This window comes from Chelmon rostratus, chromosome 2 (genome assembly GCF_017976325.1).
Source record: "Chelmon rostratus isolate fCheRos1 chromosome 2, fCheRos1.pri, whole genome shotgun sequence".
In the NCBI taxonomy this organism is placed as follows: Eukaryota; Metazoa; Chordata; class Actinopteri; order Chaetodontiformes; family Chaetodontidae; genus Chelmon; species Chelmon rostratus.
Genome location: NC_055659.1, coordinates 16,888,882 through 16,911,714, shown reverse-complemented (window position 1 = coordinate 16,911,714; position 22,833 = coordinate 16,888,882). Strand labels below are relative to the sequence as shown.

The window sequence follows — 22,833 nt, the reverse complement described above, 5'->3', positions numbered from 1 at the left end:
GGTGCTTTGAGACCTGGTGCCGCTGCGCCTTACTGTTCTTTTCTTCAAAGCTGACCAGACGCTGACCAGAAACCACAGGCAGGACGGTGACCTTGTTTTGCCCAGGGATATGTCATTGGGGAAATCCCCTGTGTCGGGGGTGCGCCCTGTGCCCCGACCCCTCTGGCTGTCCCACCTCAGCCTGCTGTGCTTATATGTATCTCTCTTTGCCCAGGCTCCCCAGGGTTTGCCTGTGGTAGGTTATAACACTGACTCCAAGAGGGAGATCACGCTGGACGGAGATTTGATGATTGGCGGCCTGTTCCCTGTGCACCAGAAGGGTGAGGGCGCACAGGACTGTGGGAAGATCAATGCTCAGAGAGGGATCCAGAGACTGGAGGCCATGCTGCTAGCACTAGATGAAATCAACAAGGACGAGCGCATCCTGCCTGGGATCAGACTGGGAGCTCATATACTGGACACTTGCTCTAAGGACACCTACGCACTGGAACAGTCTCTGGAGTTTGTCCGGGCCTCCCTCACCAAAGTGGATGACAGTGAGTATACGTGCCCCGATGGCTCCTACGCCATCCACGATGACGTCCCTCTGGCCATCTCTGGGGTCATAGGAGGCTCCTACAGCGATGTCTCCATTCAGGTAGGAGCTAATGAAAACACACCAACTGAGGAGGTGGGGCTGTCTGCATTGTATCTGCAGTTTTCAATTTGCTGTTGCTGTTGTTTGCTGTTGAAGATCATCTTTGTTTGATAACACAACATTAGTTGGTCAAAAGCGACATTATTTTGTAAGACAGTGCAATTACAGAAGATGTAGTCAAGCAGCAGCAGCTACTGTTGGCTTGAGAGAGAGGCAGAGAGGGAGGAGGGACTACAAGCAAGAGCCAGAATGTGATGGATGGTCATATAACTGTCCATTTAGACCTAAGTACCATGTGCAATTACCCCTTGTGAGATGTTAACACAGGGACTTAATGAGTATCGGTTCCGCAAGGAGGATCTGTTTACCTGTATGCCCATATGCTCGGCTGATCTAATTTAGAAGATCTCTTTCTCTTTCCTGGTAATTCACACTTCAGCTACGGCCCTGTCAGAGGCAGACATGCTACAGATGTTGCGCTCGGGACGGGCTGACAGGATGACTAGTGACGGCATGATTACTCTCAGCAGCAGTGGCTCCTTTCCACTCACTCAGGCTGACGTGATGAAAGCTCTGCTAATTGGGTTTCCAAATCTTCCCTCGTAACATAGCTGCCACATCGGCGTAATTTCAAGTCATTGTGAAAAGAGATACAGAAGTGTGTCACGTGGAAATGAGATTTGTAAGTATCCACAAATATACATGCCTTAAAGCATTAACTAAAAGTCATCATCCCGGATCAGTCAGCCAGAAGAGCATGTCTGCTGTCTCGGCTGAAGAGTACGGTTCACCTCACTCGAGACCCGCAGCCTCGTGTTCCAGATATCTGCCTGTTTGAAGAAAGAAGCACAGTTCTGCCCATCCAGAAATAATAATTGGCTTCAGATGATTGATAAACCACAGATCTTGTAGGAACCCCAGCCAGTGGCAGTCTGCTGTGGGTACTTCTGGACAATCAGCAGTGGTGGCATCCTTCCATACTTTGTAGTCATGATTTGTAGACAACAGTGGCCAGCAGTAGACAACGATATGCCAACAACAAATGTATCATAGTGAATGGCTGCTTCAGCGTCTACCTTCTGTACTACCATTTTTTTCTAAAATGGGCATGTGAAAACCTCGTCCATATTTTGTAGACAATTTAAAAGCAGTGTGTTGAAAGTAAATCTACTCATATATATCTGCTTTTATTTGAATGAGTAAATGCTACTATTAAAAGTTCGTTAGGTTTTTTATCATTGCCTGATTGGACTGGAAGTCTGTTTTCTGTAGTTCCAAAGCAAATTATTTAGTCTCCCTGCTGAAAAAACACAATGCCATACATACAGTACGGTACATTGATACATTATTCAGGCAGAGACCTCCTGGGAAATGATGTAAGAGGAGGATTCAGAGCACCTATATTGGGATTCCTGGTGAAAAGGACAGTTTGGAATTAAAGGATTTGATAAACGAGCTGTAATTTTAGTGGAACCCTGCATCTGGGGCTCCTCAGAGAGTGCCCTTGTCTTGAGGTAATTTATGGACTGTACTATTACAAGCCTGAGGTCTGAGGTCTGCCCTAGCTTCTCACTGAATCTTCCTCAACACAGTTCCCTTTCTTACCATGAATAACCCTCTACATTGTAACGTGGTTCAGTTATGAGGTGTGCTAACTCTTGGTACTATATTTCTACGAGCTGGTTTGTTGAGCGACTACACTCGCTGTCTCTGGAACCTTAAATCTGCTTATATCTTATATTTTATTTTTCAAATCACTTGCTAGGTTTTTAAGATGAATTGTGATCAGATAATTATGTCCGCTACAAAATATAACATGTGTGATTTATTTAATCTTCCTGTTTTACATCCTGTGTGAGGTGTGCCCTTTGAATACAAGACAAGGTGGACCTGTTTGCGTGTGCGCCTGTGTTTTTGGGGGCAAGGTTATTACACGAAGATTTGCATTTGGAGCGTGTGAATGTGTGCATTTCTGTGCTGCCACTGGTTGTTTGTCTGCAGATACCATCTCTACATCATGTTTCAGTCCTTTGTAGCTGCCTGGTTTGTGTATGATCAGACGTTTGAGTGAACCAGCCTGGCTGTGTGAGAGGTTACCATGCCCCCTCTGTGTGAAGGGCAGGCAGTTAAGTCAGATGCATATATCTCACCCCAAAGGCAAGGCAGTTATAGGACAACTAACAATATTGGTCTGAAGACCTTTATCGCCATAGCGACATGGCGGAACATGGTGAACCGACAGGTGGTGAGAACGCTGAGTGCTGTCCAAATCTGTCACAATGAAGGAGCGTGTTGCTGTGCTGCTGGTGTTGTGGTGTGACAATCGCAGATATGGGGGAGGATCTGGCTGCAGGCCTAGCCATGCTGGCGTAACATGGGCACAGATTGAGTTAAGTGCGGAGGCGAAGTTCTATGACGCTCTTGCAGGCTGGGTCCCGTCTTCCCCATCTGTGGTTGCTGCCGGGCTGTCTGATGGTTTGGCAGAGGTGTGCCTGCCCTGCACAGAGCATGTAGAGCGACCAAATGAGAGATCATGTATCGCAGAAACACTGAGACAGTGACAGGCAGAAATGATAGGGGGGGGATTTAGTGAGTCACGTTGCATCATATGGCGTTGAACCATTTGAGAATCAAAAGCCTGTATCTCAAACAGTCACAGGGAAGTCTGTGATGCCATCTGGACAGTTTGAATGAATCTACTTGTGGAAATATTTATGAAATATTTATGTGATTCAAGTGTTGAAGGTGAATAAGGTGAATAATGACCTTGTGGTGACATGTTCAGTGCATTCAGCATCTTCATTCATGTGTGAAGAGCTGCGGCCCTGCAAGATACACTGTTAACTACAGTGCAGGATATTCAGTAGTATTGTCGTATACAAAAAGCAAATTCTTTGAAGCTCCAAAATGCTGTCAGTCAGCATCCTGTAGATGGATGTTTCTGGATATAGGTGCTTTATAGAGAACAGTAGAGCTGTTGCTCCTCAGTGACCTAAAGGCGTCGGTTAATCGGAGATGTATTTTATTCCACAATTGCAGTCCAGGAACATCTCGCCTCAGGGCTGGTTTGAGATTAATACATGGAAGGGACTACATTTTTGTTGCCCTGACAGCAGTCTGTGCTGCTAAATATGACTCACTGGTAAGAGAGCATCCCTCAGGAAAAACATCATAATCACCAGGGTGCATTAGAAGAACAACACCTCTGGAATGTCAAATACTCAAACGCACTAAAGAATTATTCTCAGGCATGAAACACAGAGAGAGGGAATTTCTGGAACCCATCTGCAAACAATGCAAAATGGCCTGCTCTGATCTTTCAGAGCAGCGCGCACAAATCGATGTCTGGATGTAGAACCTTGGCTTGTTCTGGGGTATCTGGATGAAAGCTCTTATTGTATGATGGCACCTTTGTGAATTAATTGGAATATTTTAGCGCACTGTCTGAGATGTTGTAATTTTTACTGATTAATCAGACAGGAGAAGACACTCAGAAGATGGAATTTAAAGGTATAGATTCTGATATGAACACACTGCTTGACATTTGCAGACTCAACTGTGTGAGCGGAATAATAAAGTAAATTTATGAGGAGAATCTCATTTTTTTCCCTTGCACAAACAAGCCTATTTATAGAATTGTCTTCATCTGCAGGTAGACAGTGCCAATCTCTGGAGCATTTGTGAGTCATACAAAGGATTTAAACATGGATACACACATGACAGAATCCATGCCAGAGAGAACAATAATGATGAAACGTATCAGTAAAACCATGCAGTGAAAATGCATTATTCATGGTTGAAAGTAAAGAACGTGCCTCCAAAATCGTGAATAATTCACACGTGATTGGATTATTCAGTGGCTTGGCAGAACGCACTATTTGTGCAGTTGAAATACATATAATGTCCACCGCACAAACTCAATGATAAATCAATCAATGTTAAAATCAGCTGCGCCCCGTTTTGGTTCGTCATGCATGTGGATTTTTAGTCAAACGTAACTTTCCTGCTGGATCACATTGCGCATGCCTGTGATGTTTGACAGCAGAACCAATTCTAAAGAGACGTTAATGCACTGAGTCACAAAGGAAAGAAATGAAGTGAATGGAAGCGAGAGCATGTCAAAAGCTGAGTTACGGACATTGTAAATGAATGGAAGTGCAGCCATATCTTAACATGCGGTGTAGTCTGAATGCATGACTCTGGGGGCCTTGAAAGACTTCTGCAGCATAAAGGAGATTAATATTATCCAGCAGGATGTGGGGGCAGGACCTGATCAAAAACATCCTTGCTCTAGGTATCTAACAGTTCGTATTTCCACCCTGTTAAAGCTGTTGCCAAGCAACTAAATCAAAAGAAATAAACTAATAATGATCCAGCACATGCTCTAACTATACAGTACACTACGCTATACTGCATATGCATGCATGTCCACCTCTCATGAATATGTTTGCATGTGTGTTTCGGAGCACTGCAGTGGGCTGTATATGTGTGATACTGAGTGGAGCTAAGGACTGCTGCTCTGGGAATACAGTGTTATTGCTGTAGAAGCACACTGAGACAGTCTTCTGGGAAGAGCAGATGGGCTTTTCATGTAGAAAAAATCATGACATCTCTACAAAGTAGGGCTGATATTTCCTGGACCACGACACTCTCTCAGTCTCTTATTTCTGTGGCCCTGTATTCCTCTAGCTCTGTTATGTGATTATTGCCTCAACTTTGGGGCAACGTGGGTAATCCCATCTCACTCCTACCTTTATTTCTTACTCTTTAATGTCTCTCATCCATTCATCAGTATGTGGAGCAGACACAAATCAAAGCTAGATGATATCCGGAGAGACCTCCACCAAGGCCAATAGTCCAGTCTATTTACTATGATAGTCAGTATTAGTGCTTGTTGTTTTTCCTTCAAAATTTTCCTTAATAATTCTGATGGAATTTATTGCATTCAATTCACACTTGGAAGAAAATAAGAGTACACTTGCATGATATGTGTGTATTTACATTTCCATAGCTATGCCTTAGTTTGGGGAAAAAGTGTTGCTACAATTGTGGTGATGTTACAGTTGTACCTGCTTTCTGTATGAAGTTTGAGCAACTACATGTGTTGGCTATTCCAGAGGATTACTGGTACCGTGAATGTAGATTGTGATGTAGAGTCACTGTACTTCTACAACTGGCTGTGTTTAGTCAGTATGAAACTTTACTACCACTTACATGAGTTTAAGATCTCACAAACGTGAAAAATTATTTGTGTATCCACTCTGTGATTCAGGCCCACTCTCCCACCCTTCGTTGGTTAATGGTCCACCCTTCCACCAAGTTTCATGAAAATCGGGCCAGTAGTTTTTCCATAAACCTGCTGACCTCCTTGTCAGAGGTATTAAGTGCAGTATGTGTAATGTGCTTGAGCTGTGCTGCAAAAAGAAACTGCATTTCTATTGAATTTTTAATTACCAATACCCCATAGGCGATTTGAGAATGCATGCCACCCCCTTTGTTAGCGAAATAACTAAAATGCATCCTCCTTGTTAACCAGCCATCCCCCCTCTCTATCCCCTAGCAGCAGAGACAGTGCAGGGACTGAGGGGTTGTCTAGTTGAATATGTTATGTTGTAATATTTCTGTGATCCTGGGTTGGGGTTAGGGTCAGTTAAATGTGTGTTGGTTGGCGGTGTGGGGCCAAGGGGGAGCTCCCTTTGGCAATCCGTTCGGATAAAAATGAACAAACCACCGACTGACTTTTCCAATAAATCCTACACATCTGGCATTTATAGGGGCAACGAACTGCAAACTAAAACACCATGTTGGTCATTTTCATAGACATTTTGAGATGTACAAATTTGTGGACTTTTATCAAATTTTTATCATGTATAAAGAGCTTTTCTGCTGCGTTGCACAACTGTATTTTGACATTTCACAGGGGCCGTCTGAATTATTCTAGCTCATAGTGTTCGCTGGTGCCTTAGGGGTATCTCTATGGAAACAGTATACGACAGCTGAAAAGAACAATCCTGTTACTCGGTGTCTATGTGTCAAATGCAGCTACCAGGTCCTGAATGCTCTCACTGCTTGGGAGGAAACCACTTTCACAGTAATCTGCTCAGTAACAGACCCTGAAGTGCAAAGCCACACTGGGCCACTTCTCTTAATTAAATAAGGTGCTGTCTAATGCACAACGATCCCTAGAACTCAAAGTGTGAGACCGTAAGCCATACTGTGCAGCTAAAACCTCAGGCATATCTACTTGCGGCTTAGTCTTATGAAAGAATCAAAAATCAGGTCTGCCTTACATGCGGGCAACAATTCTTGTAGGGTGGGCCGAGATTTCAGGGAGTCTGCTGGTGTTCAGAATCCTCTTGTATAGACCGATTCTACAACCCTCCTCTTGTCCCTCGTTCTGTATAAATAGAAATGAGAAAGGACAAAAAGGCTGAACATATGGTTGTCTTTTTAGTGCTGTAAACATGAAAAACACAAGACTACAGAAAAAAAATCTGATACATAAATGAATAGGTGGTGAAATTACTACATTTACTAAAATATGCTCTATTAAATACACAATCATTTTCCTCTTTGATTCCACATGTACACAGACTTCAATGTTAATTTACTGTACCACAGCAGAGACAATAATACACTTTCAGGTCTGTCTATATGTTGGACAAGTTGCTGCTTGCACATCCTGAATTCTGTTCACAACGCAGGAAACACATTCTCACAGCCTCCTTAAAACTTGCAGCTGTAGGCAGGAAGACACAACACCCTCCAAGCGCAATTTGCTGAACAACAATGTCTGCAGGATACAAACTTGCCATAGAAGCCTTTGATGCATTGCACATCTTCTCCGGCTCTGGCTCAGCTTTTCTGATGTCACACGACTTATATCTCAAGCTCTTCTTGTCCTCTAGCATATTAAGCCCTAGGACTTTTGTGCTCCTTTGAACCCGTTTCAGTTGAGATTCTTCAGTGAGAATCCTTGTGCAATTATGGCGACTTGGCAGGGGGGCAGGTAAAGCTGCATCACTCCTGTTCATCACAATGGCAAAGCTTATGTATGATCATAGGAAGCGTCCAGAAGAAGAACGTGGTCATTATGCTTACTTTGTAAATCAGGAGGTCCCGGAACACAGAGAGGGTGCTGTTTCAGAGGGTCAGGGGGAGAGAAAAAGCCATGGAGCCAAAACCTACAGTGCCTGAAGCACACTGGACGACCTGTTCTGTCCATCCAATGATTTTTTTCCGTAACACAAGCAGCCCCTCATAAAGCACACTCATTTCACCAGGTCATAACACAAAAGCCCACTTGCTTAGCTGTGGGGCAATAACATTTAATATTGCACAAAATGTATCTAAAGATTAACAAAGGTTGTGCAGGATCCAATCAAAGAGGCACCAGTCCCAGTCTGGGAGGTCCTGGATCACGTTGCTGGAGGATCTGGCACAAATAAAGCTTTGATGGTCAGTTTGAATCTTGATATCAACCAAAGGTCTCTGTCAGGCTCAGGCTTTGGCAGGTGGAAGAGACTTGGCTTTTCTATAGTATGATTTCCAATACGCCTATTGTATTGGTGACACGTCTGGCACATAAGCCACATGTAAGTGGATTACTCAATTGGCATAGAGCTCCTTTTAATACCCTGCTCAGAGAAATTACTCATTCACTACCGTGGGCATAGCAAAATTACAGCAGAATGGATGTGTATTGTACCTGTGTAGAGAAAATGATCACGTTAACGCACTATGCCAGGTGGAAAATACATTTATCTTAGAGGTTAAGTATTACCGCTGTCAAATAACATACCAATGTGCAGACAAAGGTTCTACAAAGTTAAACTTTTGACTAGCTGATTGAGCATTAAATTAATATTACGGAGCATAAGGAGCAGGTGAAGGTTTAAATTGACAGCTGTTTTGTCTACAACTAGATCTTCTGCTTTGAATCTTTGAATGTGTTCTGTGCGTTCTTTGTCTTCAAAGCCTGAATGCTCAGAGGTGGGTAAGACCCTATCTTAAGAATCACATGAAGTCTTACTGGCCTGGATTCAAATCCTACCAGAACCTCCTGTATCTCCCCTATAGGAGCCCTCACGGCCTTTCCGACTGCCTTTGTGTTAAAACGTACTAATGGGAACCAGAGTGCGTCCATGCTCCTTAAAGTGAACAAAAAACGTCTGTCACAGCAATTTCAGGAAGTCGTTAACTTATTTAAAACCCTCCATCGTTCAGTCAGCATCTATACTACTAATTATCTTCAAGCTCATATATCAGGCTTTAAAAGGTCTATACCTTCTACTGACCTATTCATGTGTTAGCGCATGCTTCTTACCTTTCTGCACAGATTTTGACCTTATATCAGCTGTTTCTTATTGTTAAAATGTAAAGGCATTACTGCTTTATAATTTGAAATTCATACTCCTTACTTTCAAGTCAGTAATCCTCAAATATACAGCTTTCTAATCGCTGAACACATGTTGCCTGAACACCAGCCTGAGGGTTCAGGAAAAATATTTTCATGATCATGATCATGATGACAGAACGACAATATAAATGGCTGAACTCTGTAGTCAGGGATTTCTCTTTAATGCACAGAAAACATCCTGGAAAATGTTAGAACGCACGTAGGCTGTGGATTTTAAACATTTTCAGTAAAAATTCAGAATATTTTCAGCCATTGTTCACAATGAGCAAGTGATCTCTCTCATGTATGGAGAGCACTCGTGGGGCACCAACATGATTAATTCCTCTTGTGGACTGGAAATAAAGCTGAGAGTTGGTGAATGCTTTGTTTTGTGATGTATTTGTGGGGAGCTGAATGCAAAGACAAGACCAGTTCACTCAAAGTTCACACAACTAAATCCAAGAAGTGGACTGGCCTCAATATTAAACACATCTTTTATGATGAAAACTATTCATATGCAATTATAAAGGAATTATGGAGAAGACCCTCATGAGGATTTATTATAATGGGAATGGGTTTTGCAGGTTTTAATATAAAATTGAGTGATGTGAAAATGATTAATCACTTACTGTTTATGTGTCACTTGCCATTCTAGATCATACTCTGATATCCTCCTAAGAGAGCAAGAACACTGCTTCCAGCTGTTTCACCACATGTTGAGAAAGGCTGTCAAGACTGTTTAGGAGGAGAGATGATTTTTTTGTAGAAATGTGATTATTAGCCTGTCTGCATAATAAGGGTTTCTCTAGCTGACCTGGAAATCTCAGGGGAAACCAACCTTTGAACAGATATGAAATGCTCATTCATGTGTTTCAACAATCTAGATTTTCATTCCGTTTTTGTTCACTTGCTGCACCACAGACGAGTCAGAAATAGCTCTAATGTCAAACTGGTAAATCTATTCAGCACTGCCTCTGTATGACATTGTTTGGGTAGTGGTAAAAAATCGAGTCCAGTCGCTCTTGATTGTGCTGTTGCATTTCATATTTCGGTGAAACGTTCTTTCATTAATTCCAATAAATCTAGTGGTCTGGAAATCGCTGCCATTGGCTCGTTTAAAATTGATCTCTCTGATCCTGCAGAATAACAAAGATTCCATTATTAAAATCCACTGAGGCAAATCACACTAGATTTATTGTAATGTCTCCATGCACTGCCGCCATATACGGCACTGATACATACTAATCATTGAAGTGTCTGTGTATCTCATTTGACTTGACCTGCACTGAACCTGAACTCTTAAAATTGCCAAATACCGACCGCACCATACTACATATCTCATCCCTGCTGCACTGTATGGATGCCTTTTAATTGTGATTAGTTACATTTTGTTTTGTCCTTCCCAAAACCTATGCAAGTTGTAGTTTTCCTTCATTACAATCATTTATAATACATTGTATTTATATAGCATACTTCAAAACAGATGTTACAAAGTGCCTTACAGGACAATAAAAGCAAGCTAAATTAAGCAATAATTAAAGAAATTAAGTATTAAATGGACAGGGCAGCACAAAAATGATCAATGACAATGTGTAAAATAGTAAAAGGTCATAAAAGCAAATACGTATATAAAGGCACACAAATATACACATGCACACACACACACAGGCGTGGATCATAGTTGACGATATAGGAATCATAAACTAAAATGAATGGATTCATTTCAATGTGAATTTCCTCTCTGACTTCTTCAGGAATGATTCATTGGCATTCAAGATGTTGGTCCATGAGTGTGCTGGTGTGAGAGTCGGCATTAAAGTCAACCAGGTTGGCATTCTTTTGACTGATCAGACTGGCCCCCTTAGGCTTCCACAGAAGTGCCTGAAGCAAAAGCTAGTCAGTAGCTGCTTCTGCACACCGCGCAGTGTCATGACACTGACAAAACCTATTACACAGAAAACGCAGAGTTTCGAGATTTTTTTGATACTTTGACTCCCTTTCACTTCCTAATCCCTGCCCTCAACCCATCTCTGTCCCCCCCTGTCTGCGCCTGTCTTCTCGTCGAAGCAGAGCAAACTTTCTGAAAATGTGCTCATTTTTGTGCTGCTACAAACTCCATCCACTAACACCTGCAGCCACTCAGTCCTCCGCGTGCATGTTTTGGTTAACACTGTTGACAGCATTACAGATGAGAAAAGATAATTGTTGAATGCAGGATCTTGCCAGTCAGTCAGCAGGAGAGTTAAGCTGTGAAAGGCTCAGCAGGAATCCAGTGAAGAAATAAGAGACTGAATGGGTTGAGACTAATTGCATCTGCAGGGAGAATACCATGTACTGTAGCCAGTTTCATTCATTTATTTAATGATCAGCAATTAAAGCAATTCTCACAGTTGGCAGGTGTATGTTTTCTGTATGAATTGTAATAAACTAATTATCAGTTTTCCAACCAACAGATCAGAATAACATGCACATTTACACTTAGAGTACCCTTAATGAAGGTTTACTGATTCTGTGTGACGACTGATTCAAGTTCAAACATAATCGTTCTGGTGTCTCTCATTTACTTTAGGTGGCCAACCTTCTGCGACTCTTCCAAATCCCTCAGATCAGCTACGCTTCCACCAGTGCCAAGCTCAGCGACAAGACACGCTATGACTACTTTGCCCGCACTGTGCCCCCCGACTTCTACCAGGCTAAGGCCATGGCGGAGATCCTGCGTTACTTCAACTGGACGTACGTGTCAACGGTGGCATCTGAGGGTGACTATGGTGAGACTGGCATTGATGCCTTCCAGCAGGAGGCCCGTGCCCGCCAGATCTGCATTGCCACCTCAGCCAAGGTGAGCCGCTCCATGAGCCGCTGGAGTTATGAGAACGTGATCCGCTCCCTACAGCAGAAGTCCAACGCCAAGGTGGTCATCCTGTTCACGCGCAGCGAAGACGCCCGCGAGCTGCTGGTGGCGGCCAACCGCATGAACGTCACCTTCACCTGGGTGGCCAGCGACGGCTGGGGGGCGCAGGAGAGCGTGGTGAGAGGCAGCGAGGCTGTGGCCGACGGGGCGTTCACCATTGAACTGGCTTCCTATCAGATCCCCCAGTTTAATGAATACTTCACTGGCCTGCACCCCTACAACAACACCAGGAATCCCTGGTTCAGAGAGTTTTGGGAAAACCAGTTCCAATGCAGCCTCCATGATCTGGGCTGTGGGAAGCACTCACTCCGCGAGATTCCTTTCCAGCCAGAATCCAAGATCATGTTTGTAGTGAATGCTGTTTATGCAATGGCTGCTGCCTTACATAACATGAGGCAGGCCTTATGCCCCAACTCGACCAAGGTGTGCGATGCTCTTAAACCTGGCAATGGCAGAAAGTTTTACAGGGACTACATTCTCAAGGTCAAGTTTGATGGTGAGTAAAATCAAACAAATTTGAATTTTCATGATGCCACACATCTTTTGTTCTCATTATTCCGTCATCTGAATAAAACCTCAATATGATATAATTTAATTTCCCCAAGTGCACTCTGCGCATACTGTATGCTGCCAAATTAGGTTATATCAATTTAGATTCATTGTACCAATTCATATAAAATGTTGGATTAGTGCAAGAGTAATTCTACGTGTTTATACACTGCAGCAGCAGATCAACTCTGTAATGATTTAATTTGCAAAGATTAAACTGTTTTCACACTTGTGCTTGGAGGCTCCTTCTTTTCATGCCTCCTGATTTAAGTGTGAAGAAAGAGAGCGTTCTTCTGTTTGAACACTGCAGATACTGATCATGCAAACAGCACTGGTTTCCTGCTTGTCTGCAACGCAAAACGAGTAGCAGTATTTGCATCAATGCATCCAGACATCACAAATGACAGACCCAACAATCCAAATGCTCTCACTTCCGTAAATGAGCTGTATTGTTTTATTCATCGATTTATGGAAATACTGACATTTTCATTGATGGGACATAGAAGTGAACCGGTGTGCTCTTATCCAGCTGTGCTTTTCTGCTTTTCACAATTAGTGGAAAAAAAATACCCAAAGGATTTTACTATCCAGAGACTGGATTAGATTAGAGGCTTGAATTTAGTCAGTCCCTACAGGACTTCAACACCCTAAGGAGAAAACACACAGAAACAGGTGGACCGACCACTGACTATTATTTGAAAAAATCATAATAAACTACGAATGTACATTTAGTGCTACATAAAAAGGAATTCTGATATATATTCTACAATGTATAACATAATGGCTGTTTTATATACTATTTACACTTAGTGAATACTACTATATATACTATTCAACATTCCGTGTTTTACAATTACATGATACAAATATTATTAGAGCTGAAGCGATAAGTCGATTAATCAATTAGTCAATGGAGAAAAAATCAACAGCAACTACATTGTGTTGCAGTAATAACTGATGAATCATTTCTGTCGTTTCTTAAACAAAAGCTGAACAAATTTTCACCATTTTCCAATTTTTTTATGGACAAAATTATAATCTGCAGATTAACCATTATGAAGAAAATCACTAGTTGCTGCCCTTCATACGCTATTTCCCGATCAGGAATGCAGAAATCCTGCACTGCTAGTTCTATTAAAGTCCCTTTTAACTCTAAAAATGGTAAAATGGTTTATTTCAGCTTTGATTTCATGAGGAAAATTGAAATTACTGTACATAATATGCCATCCGTCTGGAATTCCCGTTCCACTGTTCAATCCATGAACTTTCCATCATAGTAACTGTGGCTTCTATCATGTAAATTGACAATTTGGACCTGTGTCCCATCACTGTCACTGTTCAGTCTGTACTGAGAGATGAATAAAATGTCACCTGAGACACATAAATAAGCAAAGTGATAGATGGGATTGTCCTACCTGAAAAATGTGTGCGAGTTCATGGTGCAAAGTCCACAGCCTTTTTTCCAGTCCAACTGTCACAAATTGAAACAAATGTTGATTGTCATGCTCTGATTCCACTTTGACAGTTTGTATATCGTAGTTGCAGTTGCCATGCTGTGTCCCCCCTTACATCTCTTATTTTCTTACACTCTCTCTTTTCTTTTCACCTTCAGCGCCATTTCGTCCACCAGACACAGAGAATATAGTGCGCTTTGATGCCTTTGGGGACAGCCTTGGCCGTTACAACATTTTCCACTACCATAAAGAAGGCGGACGCTATGTCTACCATAAGGTCGGCTACTGGGCTCAGAGCCTGACCCTTAACACCAGCCTGATCCCCTGGGCTGGCCAGGTTGCACCAACTTCCCAGTGTAGTGACCCCTGCAGGAAGAACGAGGTGAAGAGTATGCAGCCTGGAGATGTGTGCTGCTGGATCTGTATCCCCTGTCAGCCCTACCAGTATTTGCAGGATGAGTTCACCTGTGCTGACTGCAGCTTTGGACAGTGGCCCCTGGCCAACCTGACAGGCTGTTACGATCTGCCTGAGGAGTACATCCGTTGGGAAGATGCCTGGGCCATTGGACCCGTCACCATTAGCTGTCTGGGGATAATGTGTACGATGTTCGTCATTGGCCTCTTCCTTAAACACAATGAGACACCCGTGGTGAAGGCCAGTGGACGTGAGCTCTCCTACATTCTTCTGCTGGGAGTTTTGATGTGTTATAGCATGACCTTCATCTACATTGCCAAACCGTCTACGGCAGTCTGTACTCTGCGCCGGTTAGGTTTAGGCACTTCCTTTGCTGTGTGTTACTCAGCCCTGCTAACCAAGACCAATCGCATCGCTCGGATCTTCAGCGGAGTGAAGGATGGAGCTCAGCGGCCTCGATTTATCAGCCCAGCCTCCCAGGTCGCCATCTGCGGTGCTCTGATCTCCTGCCAGCTGGTTGTGGTGGTGGTCTGGCTGCTGGTGGAGGCCCCAGGGGTGAGAAAGGAAGTGAGCCCGGAGAGGAGAGACGTGGTTACCCTCAAGTGTAACAGCAAGGACTCCAGCATGCTCATGTCTCTCACCTACAACTGCATCCTCATTATCCTCTGCACGGTCTACGCCTTCAAGACCCGCAAATGCCCCGAGAACTTCAATGAGGCCAAGTTCATCGGATTCACCATGTACACCACCTGCATCATCTGGCTGGCTTTCCAGCCTATTTTCTACGTTACTGCCAGTGACTACAGGGTGAGTTAAGTTGAAGAAAGATGAAGAAACAATAGAATCATCACTACACACGTTTCTCATATCCATGAAATGTTCCTTTATTCTTTCCGAGATGAAATACATGCTGTGGGCAATGAATTGTCTTAAATTATTTGTTCAAATGGCTTCAGGTTCAAATCTGAGCAGAATACAGCTCAGCAGATAATAACTTCTTGTGGGGTTGAATTTGGATTTCATATGCATGAAATCACAAACTAACGTCAGCTATTATTGATTAAGCAGTCAGCTGTGTCTTGTTGCCTGTGGCTCTCTGGAATATACAGTATATATTCTTTATTGCTGCATTTGCTTTAATTCTTCATGATTAGTTGCATACTTAAGACTGTCTGTTACTCTACAAGGTAAGAACTTTAACAGCTTTTTTTACCTTCAAAGTTTAAATATTAATAAAGTGAGAGCAAATTATAAAATATGGATGCTCAAGTCATGGAGAAGTGTAACAGGCTGACAAATACCTTAGTCTTACCACAACAAAACCCCATTTCTAGCAGTGGTATAACTTACGTAGTGTTTTGTTGAGGAGTATTCTATTTCTAAGAACAAAAGACACATAAACAGTGGTTACCATTTACAAGTGAAATGAGGGAAGACACAGCAACTCCTTCACAACTCCTCTGGAAAAAAGGTTTATGGCAGGAAGTCATTTTATCCCTCCATCCCCAGCATTTCCTAAACCTGCCCTCAAAACTTAAGGCTTTAAACTTCATATCTGCAGCAACGCCTCTAACGTAAAGGTAAATCCCTCCAGTGCTCACTGAGTCAGACACTAGTTCATTTATTCATTACAGTATTCATGAGGATGGATGGATGGATGGATGGATGGATGGATGGATGGATGGATAGATAGATAGATAGATAGATAGATAGATAGATAGATAGATAGATAGATAGATAGATAGATAGATAGATAGATAGATAGATATGTGTGTAATGTGGAAAAATGGGGACTGACAAGACAAATAATGTCCAGGTTCTGACCAACATATCCAACATACAGTGAACATACTGTACACTGAGTTGATAGAACTTTAGAGAAAAGGGTGGCCGAGTCATGGGGATTTTATTCTTCTGGGATCTGAACAGCAAGAGAGAGGCAGAAGGGAGAAACAGACAAGAGGAATCCCCTGACACAGCTGCCTCTGCAGAAACAGGGAGAAGGCAGGCAAGACCATGAGGGCTTAAAGGGAACTGAACGTCCCTGTGTGTCCCTGTGCGTAGCTGTGTGGAATGGAGCGTGAAAGGCTGGGATGTTGAGTCCCAGCTGTGCCCTCTGTCCTGAGACTGCAGTGAGGCTCAGAGGAACCCTTCCTCTAGGCCCTCCAGGCAACACGAGCGATTCACAGCCAGAACGGGCTCATCAGATAGACGCAAAACTCCCCTTTGCCGATAAATAATTCCTGAAGCAACTGAGTTGGCACAGTGTCTCTAGTTTTTCACAGGCAGGGACATTTTACTAGTGTTCTCCTATTTTTACACCACTTCTCAAATTGTTGTCACAGCCTGATGCAAATCTCCAGCTGAATAACAAATACAGATTTGATTGTGGTCTGTCATGAAATGTTAAAGTAAACTAAATACAGTCTGTTGAGCCATGAATAACACATTTGATTATTACATGAAATATTGAAGATGTTTCCCGCACCCTGAGGGAGGGGGCTCTCCTCATATGCCAGTGCTGGTCATCTCATCTCAGCAGCAAACACAACTGATTAAACAGCTACTGCTGTCAAAAGTCACAGCACTTTTATGAAAACACTGAAAGGTACAGACAGTACTAAGAGACAGAAAGGTATTGCCTGTGATCTTTAGAACTGCGGCATAGTGCATTACTGGATCATTAAAAACCAGCCGTTCCTAAATCATTGTTAATCTCTGTCAGTTAAGCTCCTTTGAGTTCAACACCATAGTATTTTTGGCTCTCGAGTGCTATAGATCCAATTGATGATGCTGTCTCACGCTTAATAGACATAGTGCGAGTATCAGCTCTCATAGTGATCAGCTGAACCAGGAAGTACCTCTGAGAGGAAACACAAGAATAAATCTACCAATGCAGCATTAGTGGAGGAAATATAATTACAGTGGTGCACTTCATCAGTTGATGAAACCAGTGGGGAACAGGTATGGCATTCCTTTCCAAACCATAGATATATATTTTTTACAATAAATGCTAATTGACCTGACTAATCTGCTACGTCTAATTACAGTCAGTTAAAATTACAGAAGAGATTAAGATTATATTTCCACTTGTGACATGTCAACTCTCACAAATTACACACTGGTCTCCATCAGTGACTTACTTGTGGGTTTTGCCAATTTAACATCCATGCCAGCCTACCAAGACCGACTTGTGGCTGGTGGATCCAATAAAGCCTTTTAATAAATGTACAGCATGAAGCCCAATAAAAGGGGGAATCTCATCTCCGCAGTGAGGTTCTCTGGAGGAAAGAAGCTACCTGAACACAGCAGACATTATTCATATCTAAGCAGCCGTGTTGTATGTGCGAAATAAAACAATACATTCAAAGGCCAAACACAGTAAAAACAACAGTACACAGACACAAGCCAAAACCATAGTAGCCATGCTCTACATCCTGTTCTCCACACTTGAGCAGAAGACATCTGGAAAAATATTACTGCAAAGGCAGATTCCTTGTCCACTGCTCTTCCAAAGCAACATCTTTTCAATTATTAAAACCACTTAACAGGTCATTCCTATGCAGTACTGTCCCTGGTTTTGTTCAAAACTATTTCTGAAGTATGTAGAGGGCATTAAGCCTCTGTGCACTTCTGTATTGCTCAGATTATTATGTATAAACCGTCCCTTTGCCTTTGTATGTTACCCTGTATTCAACTATATGGGTCAGAGATAGAGCAAAGAAAAAAAGGTAATGATGGATTTTTTTGTGAATTTACATCTCAACCCAGGGCCTGAGCATGTCACTGTGCATACTGTATTTCAGAGGTGGCATGAGGTGAATCTTAACGTTGAATTCATTGCACATGGCAACCTGCAATACATCTGGTGATGTAGTTGTTTCACATTGCATGGTACACACTGTGGTCGTTCGTGGCCACTATGTTGCATACAAATATCTAAAATGTATTAGTCCTAAATCATTTTCTGATGATATTTTCATCAATTAGTACCTTTCGTCATATTATTTACTATCAATTTAAGAATACTAGTACAATTATTGGCATCAATTACGCATTGTAAGAGAGTCAGAAACAAATGGAGGGTTTAACTCAGTTCTGTAAATAAAAAATGGGTTTACTGACTTGGTGTCAGTTACATCCCTGTCTAAACTAATTGTATGCTATTATCATGTTATCTTGTTTGCTATCTTTGTTGCAGAACGGTGTGTGCACAGTGCAATACTTGGTGCCCACATCACTTTAATACCAACATTAGCATTCAGGGTGATGACAGACACCTGCTGTGCCTTGTGAAAATGGGATGCACCTGCCACACACCATGCGATGCGGGGCTGTATCCTGTTATCCGGGAAAAGAAAAAAAAAAGAAGAAAAAAAGAAAGCTGCGAGGAGATTGGAAGTGAAGGAGCAGACTGATGACACATAGCAAGATGTGGGCAGAGTGATGGGGAAAAGGAGCGAGGGTTAAGCAGTTGATTGACAAGCAAATAAACAGATCGCTTAACACCTCTGTTTAGCAGTCCCAGCTGATAGCTTCCTGCTGCCTCCTCTGTTCCACCTGGCTTTGATTCTGAATTATGAAAGATGACTAAAGTATTTCTCTTCTGACTTCTGAATCTCTTTCTTATTAAAATGAATATTTTTGTGCAGCATTATAGTCCTCAACCTTAGGTCAGTTCTTGTATGATTCCAAACAAGCAGAGTTAATTTAACACTTTCTGGTTGTTTTGAACCACCCCCTCAGAGTCAAATCAGCTCTGTGGATGATCAAACACTTGAATAACTATTTTTTTCCAAATGAATGCCACTGAAAATATCAACATTAACACTGGGACTTGGGCTGCGCATAAACATTAACACTGGTGCTTGATGGGGCCTACAATCTCTTAAGTTTTATTTTTCTGTTACATAAAAGTAAACTCAAATCACTAAGTAATAACTGTGAAACATACAGCAGGTGCAGGAGCAAGAGCTTGAAGCCAGACTTCCTGTTATCTAACCATGGTTTTGTTTACTGAGAGTGAATTTCTCACCTCTCTTTCCTCCTCCAGGTGCAGACCACCACCATGTGCATCTCCGTCAGTCTGAGTGGGTCGGTGGTGTTGGGCTGCCTCTTCGCTCCCAAGGTTCACATCATCCTGTTCCAGCCGCAGAAGAATGTCAGCACTCTGCGGGTGGCCACCACCCGCTTCAGCGTCACCACCGGCCCAGGCTCCAGTTTCTCACAAGGTACTACCTGATATATAACAGCATCATTGTAGCTATTGCTCAACAGAAAAAACAGTAGCACAATTCTCGTAACTCTATTGAAATGTGACGTTATTACATTCCTCATAATCACTTTGTCGATATGTGAGGCAGGGTTTCTGGAAAAATTGGTGTGCTGAAAAATTTCAATGACGTGGATAAATAGGAGAAAAATAGACATATATTATCTTTGTTGAGTTTAATACCAACTGATGAGCAGGCTATAAAGAATGACACCATGTTTTCAGAAAATAGCTGTTAAGGTTTGCAGGTCTCTCGTGTTCGTAGCTGTTAGCTGTTATGGTGGTTAGGCAGGTTACTGCATTCAATCCCACCGTGCGACTGTCAGAATGAAGTAACAATCACGTAGGCTAGCCAATAGGCTGCCCATTCTTTAAACATTTTTTTCTTTAATAAAATGATATATGGAAATTTCATTTTAATACAATTCAATTTCAATTGTTCTTAGTGGGAATTATTTTTACCAAACGTTATGACAAGTGACATTTAAATACGTCGGACTTCAGATTTTCCCAGCACTGGCTGTTTTTCCAGTATTCTTTTGTTCCATTAAACAAGCCAGGTAAAATGCAGAACCTTCCTGTCATCTAAATCAGTAATTGCAGGCCAGAGGGCACCCACTGTCTCTAGATAATTAATTGAAATTGTGATATTAACACATGCACACATAACTGCAAATCACCAGATTTCATTCTTTGATTATCATGCTGCTAATTGGTCTGTAAACCTGTGGTCATCACGGCTGTTTGCAGCAGAAGCTCAGTGGAAATGAAATGGCAGGGGCATATCTGTATTGTTTGTGTAATCCAAAAGAATTTAAAGGGTTTCTTTTATTGTTTTTCAGCATCAGCCTCCAATGTTGTTCCAACAGTGTGTAACGGACGAGAGGTGGTGGACTCCACAACGTCCTCCTTGTGAAGAACAGCTGAGTTCCTTTGCCAAGCATTGTAAACAGTCATATAATCACTAGTCCTGAATCAGGTGTCTCAGATATTGAAGAGGTCACACAGACGACCGTCCTGACTTTGTTGTCCTCAAAGTGCTGTGAGTACAATGTCCCAATTATTTTATTTTGTTCTTTGACTCGTAGCGATTTTAAATGAGATGCCAATAAAGTCGCATATAGCCCTTGTTTTTATTGAAGATTCTACTTGCAACAATGGAGTAAATTATAGTAAATCTGTTAAATGTAATATATACAAGACGTTTTTAATGTAGATTTTGGTGAACCAGTTTGTGCTTTCTTGTAATTTATGTAAATAAAATGTGTTTTTTATTAATATCAAGACGACTAATAGTCTGGCTATTTCTTTGCACAACATCATGAGATGGTAGAGGTAAAAATATTTTGAGATGTTGATTTGTACACTGTAAACACTGAGAAAAACAGACTAAACCTTGAAGTCATACTATATACTGTAAGTCATTTACCGCTTGCCTACTGTTCCCAAGCTGGGGACTAATAAAGTCTTATCTTATAAAACCAAATATTTCTTTAAGCTCATAGGACAAAGCACTTTGCCTCTCAATCACCCATTCACACCATTCATACATTGAGAGCTGTCATGCTTACAAGTCTTGCTCAAAGACACTTCAACATGTGGACAGAAGAAGGCGGGCATCAAACCATCAACCCTGTGATTAACGGGCATCCTGCTCAACCTACCTTAAAGGAAGCCATGTATTAACTTGCAGAAGAAGTGCAACACAGTCAAGTTCCTTGACTATTTAAAATACACGATGATGTTAGTGCGAATTAAATTTGCATTTAGTCTGGGTTTAAAATCTGAGCTGTCTAATATTTATTAGCTTCAATCTAGACCATCTGCCAAGACCAAACAGTCTCTACATGAAAATTACCAGCACAAATATCATCATCTGCTGATATGGGATAAAATCCCCCAAAGCTGTCCCACGAATACACACAGCAGTCATTACCCATGTGTACATGAGGCAGATGCTTTGGAAAATACACCCATACAGTATCTGTGATTTAATACTGCCATCTTGTGTCCAAACTTTTCATATAATCTTGCACGCTGCAACATGTAGGCAGCCCTGAGGCAGGCTGTAAATAGAGTATTTGCATATGGAGGAAGCAGGCTGTCTTACTTTATTAGATCTGCTCAGTGGCTATCATTACATGACTGTTATTATATAAACCAGGTACAGCATGTACTTCAGCAACTCCTTGCTGTGATCGAACAAGACTGTCAAAGTGTGTAAAGGTTAAAGACAGAGCCCCATCATATTACGGTAAATATTTAGAGGCATAATTAGAAGATGATAAGAATATAGCAGCATTCCTTGTAATTAACGTTTCCAGAGAGGGAGAACACAATGTCATGATCAAACACAGCAGTCTGCAATAGAAAGGAAATTGTTGCCAACAACACCACCTATGATAGCATTTATTGATATGCATACATGTAATATTAATCTGTGTTTATCAAGTTGAGTCTTTATCACACCAACCTTTTAATTTAAGGCCTAAACACAGGACACACACTACACAGCTGTGCAACTACTCTACATCTTACTTCTTCAGAGTTGTCTTCCCTGATGTTTCTGTGAATTTAGTGGAGAAAACCTGCCCATACAGTTCATTATTAGAGCCTTAGTTTCATACCTGAGCTGAATTAACAGAGATCATATGATAGCGGAAGAAGAGAGAATAAGGAGGTCATTTAAATAAGGACCTATTCCTTCTTCTTGTTATATTTTCCCTGATGCAAGATGCAGATATTTTAAAATTATTTACGTTATTCGTATGTTCCCAGCTGTGAACTTCTCCAAGATGTCACACATGACTAAATATATATTTTAAATCAAATCTGTAGCCATGCTTGGCTCCTCTACTACTAGCTAACGTTAGTTATCTGTGTGAATTTCGTTAGCACGCTATTGTGACTCTAAAACTAGTTTGTTTGTTTGTTTTTCTTTGAAGCACCATATGTGTTCAGCTGTGGAGTTATGTGTTCTTCATGTGTTTACAGAAGATAATAGCAGAAGTTTACTTCGGGCAAGATTACATTTTACGTGAATATTTGTAACAACTGTATCAGTTGCGACAGAACAATACATACCGGGCAAAGCTAGGTGGCGGTGTAGCCGTTAGCTCGCTCCGCAGTTGCGTCGGCTCCACCCCAGCAGCAGCGAGAAGGGAGAAATAGACACTACAGTTGAGCTCCGCCTCTTC

At 41.9% G+C, this 22,833-nt stretch overlaps 1 protein-coding gene across 1 annotated transcript; it reads left to right on the top strand.

Moving 5' to 3' along the window:
• The first annotated feature begins 109 nt into the window (after positions 1-109).
• On the top strand, positions 110-20,552 carry grm2a (glutamate receptor, metabotropic 2a). The gene is made up of 5 exons (XM_041953132.1): positions 110-637; positions 11,605-12,442; positions 14,108-15,171; positions 19,418-19,595; positions 20,479-20,552. Exons 1-5 carry the CDS (start codon positions 110-112, stop codon positions 20,550-20,552), a joined length of 2,682 nt encoding a protein of 893 aa, XP_041809066.1.
• Positions 20,553-22,833: the final 2,281 nt, after the last annotated feature.

Coding starts and splice junctions, on each gene's coding strand:
- grm2a (XM_041953132.1), top strand. CDS start 110: ATGTCATTGGGGAAATCCCCTGTGTCGGGGGTGCGCCCTGTGCCCCGA. Junction 12,443..14,107: donor TCTCAAGGTCAAGTTTGATG/GTGAGTAAAATC, acceptor TTTCACCTTCAG/CGCCATTTCGTCCACCAGAC. Junction 15,172..19,417: donor TTACTGCCAGTGACTACAGG/GTGAGTTAAGTT, acceptor TTCCTCCTCCAG/GTGCAGACCACCACCATGTG.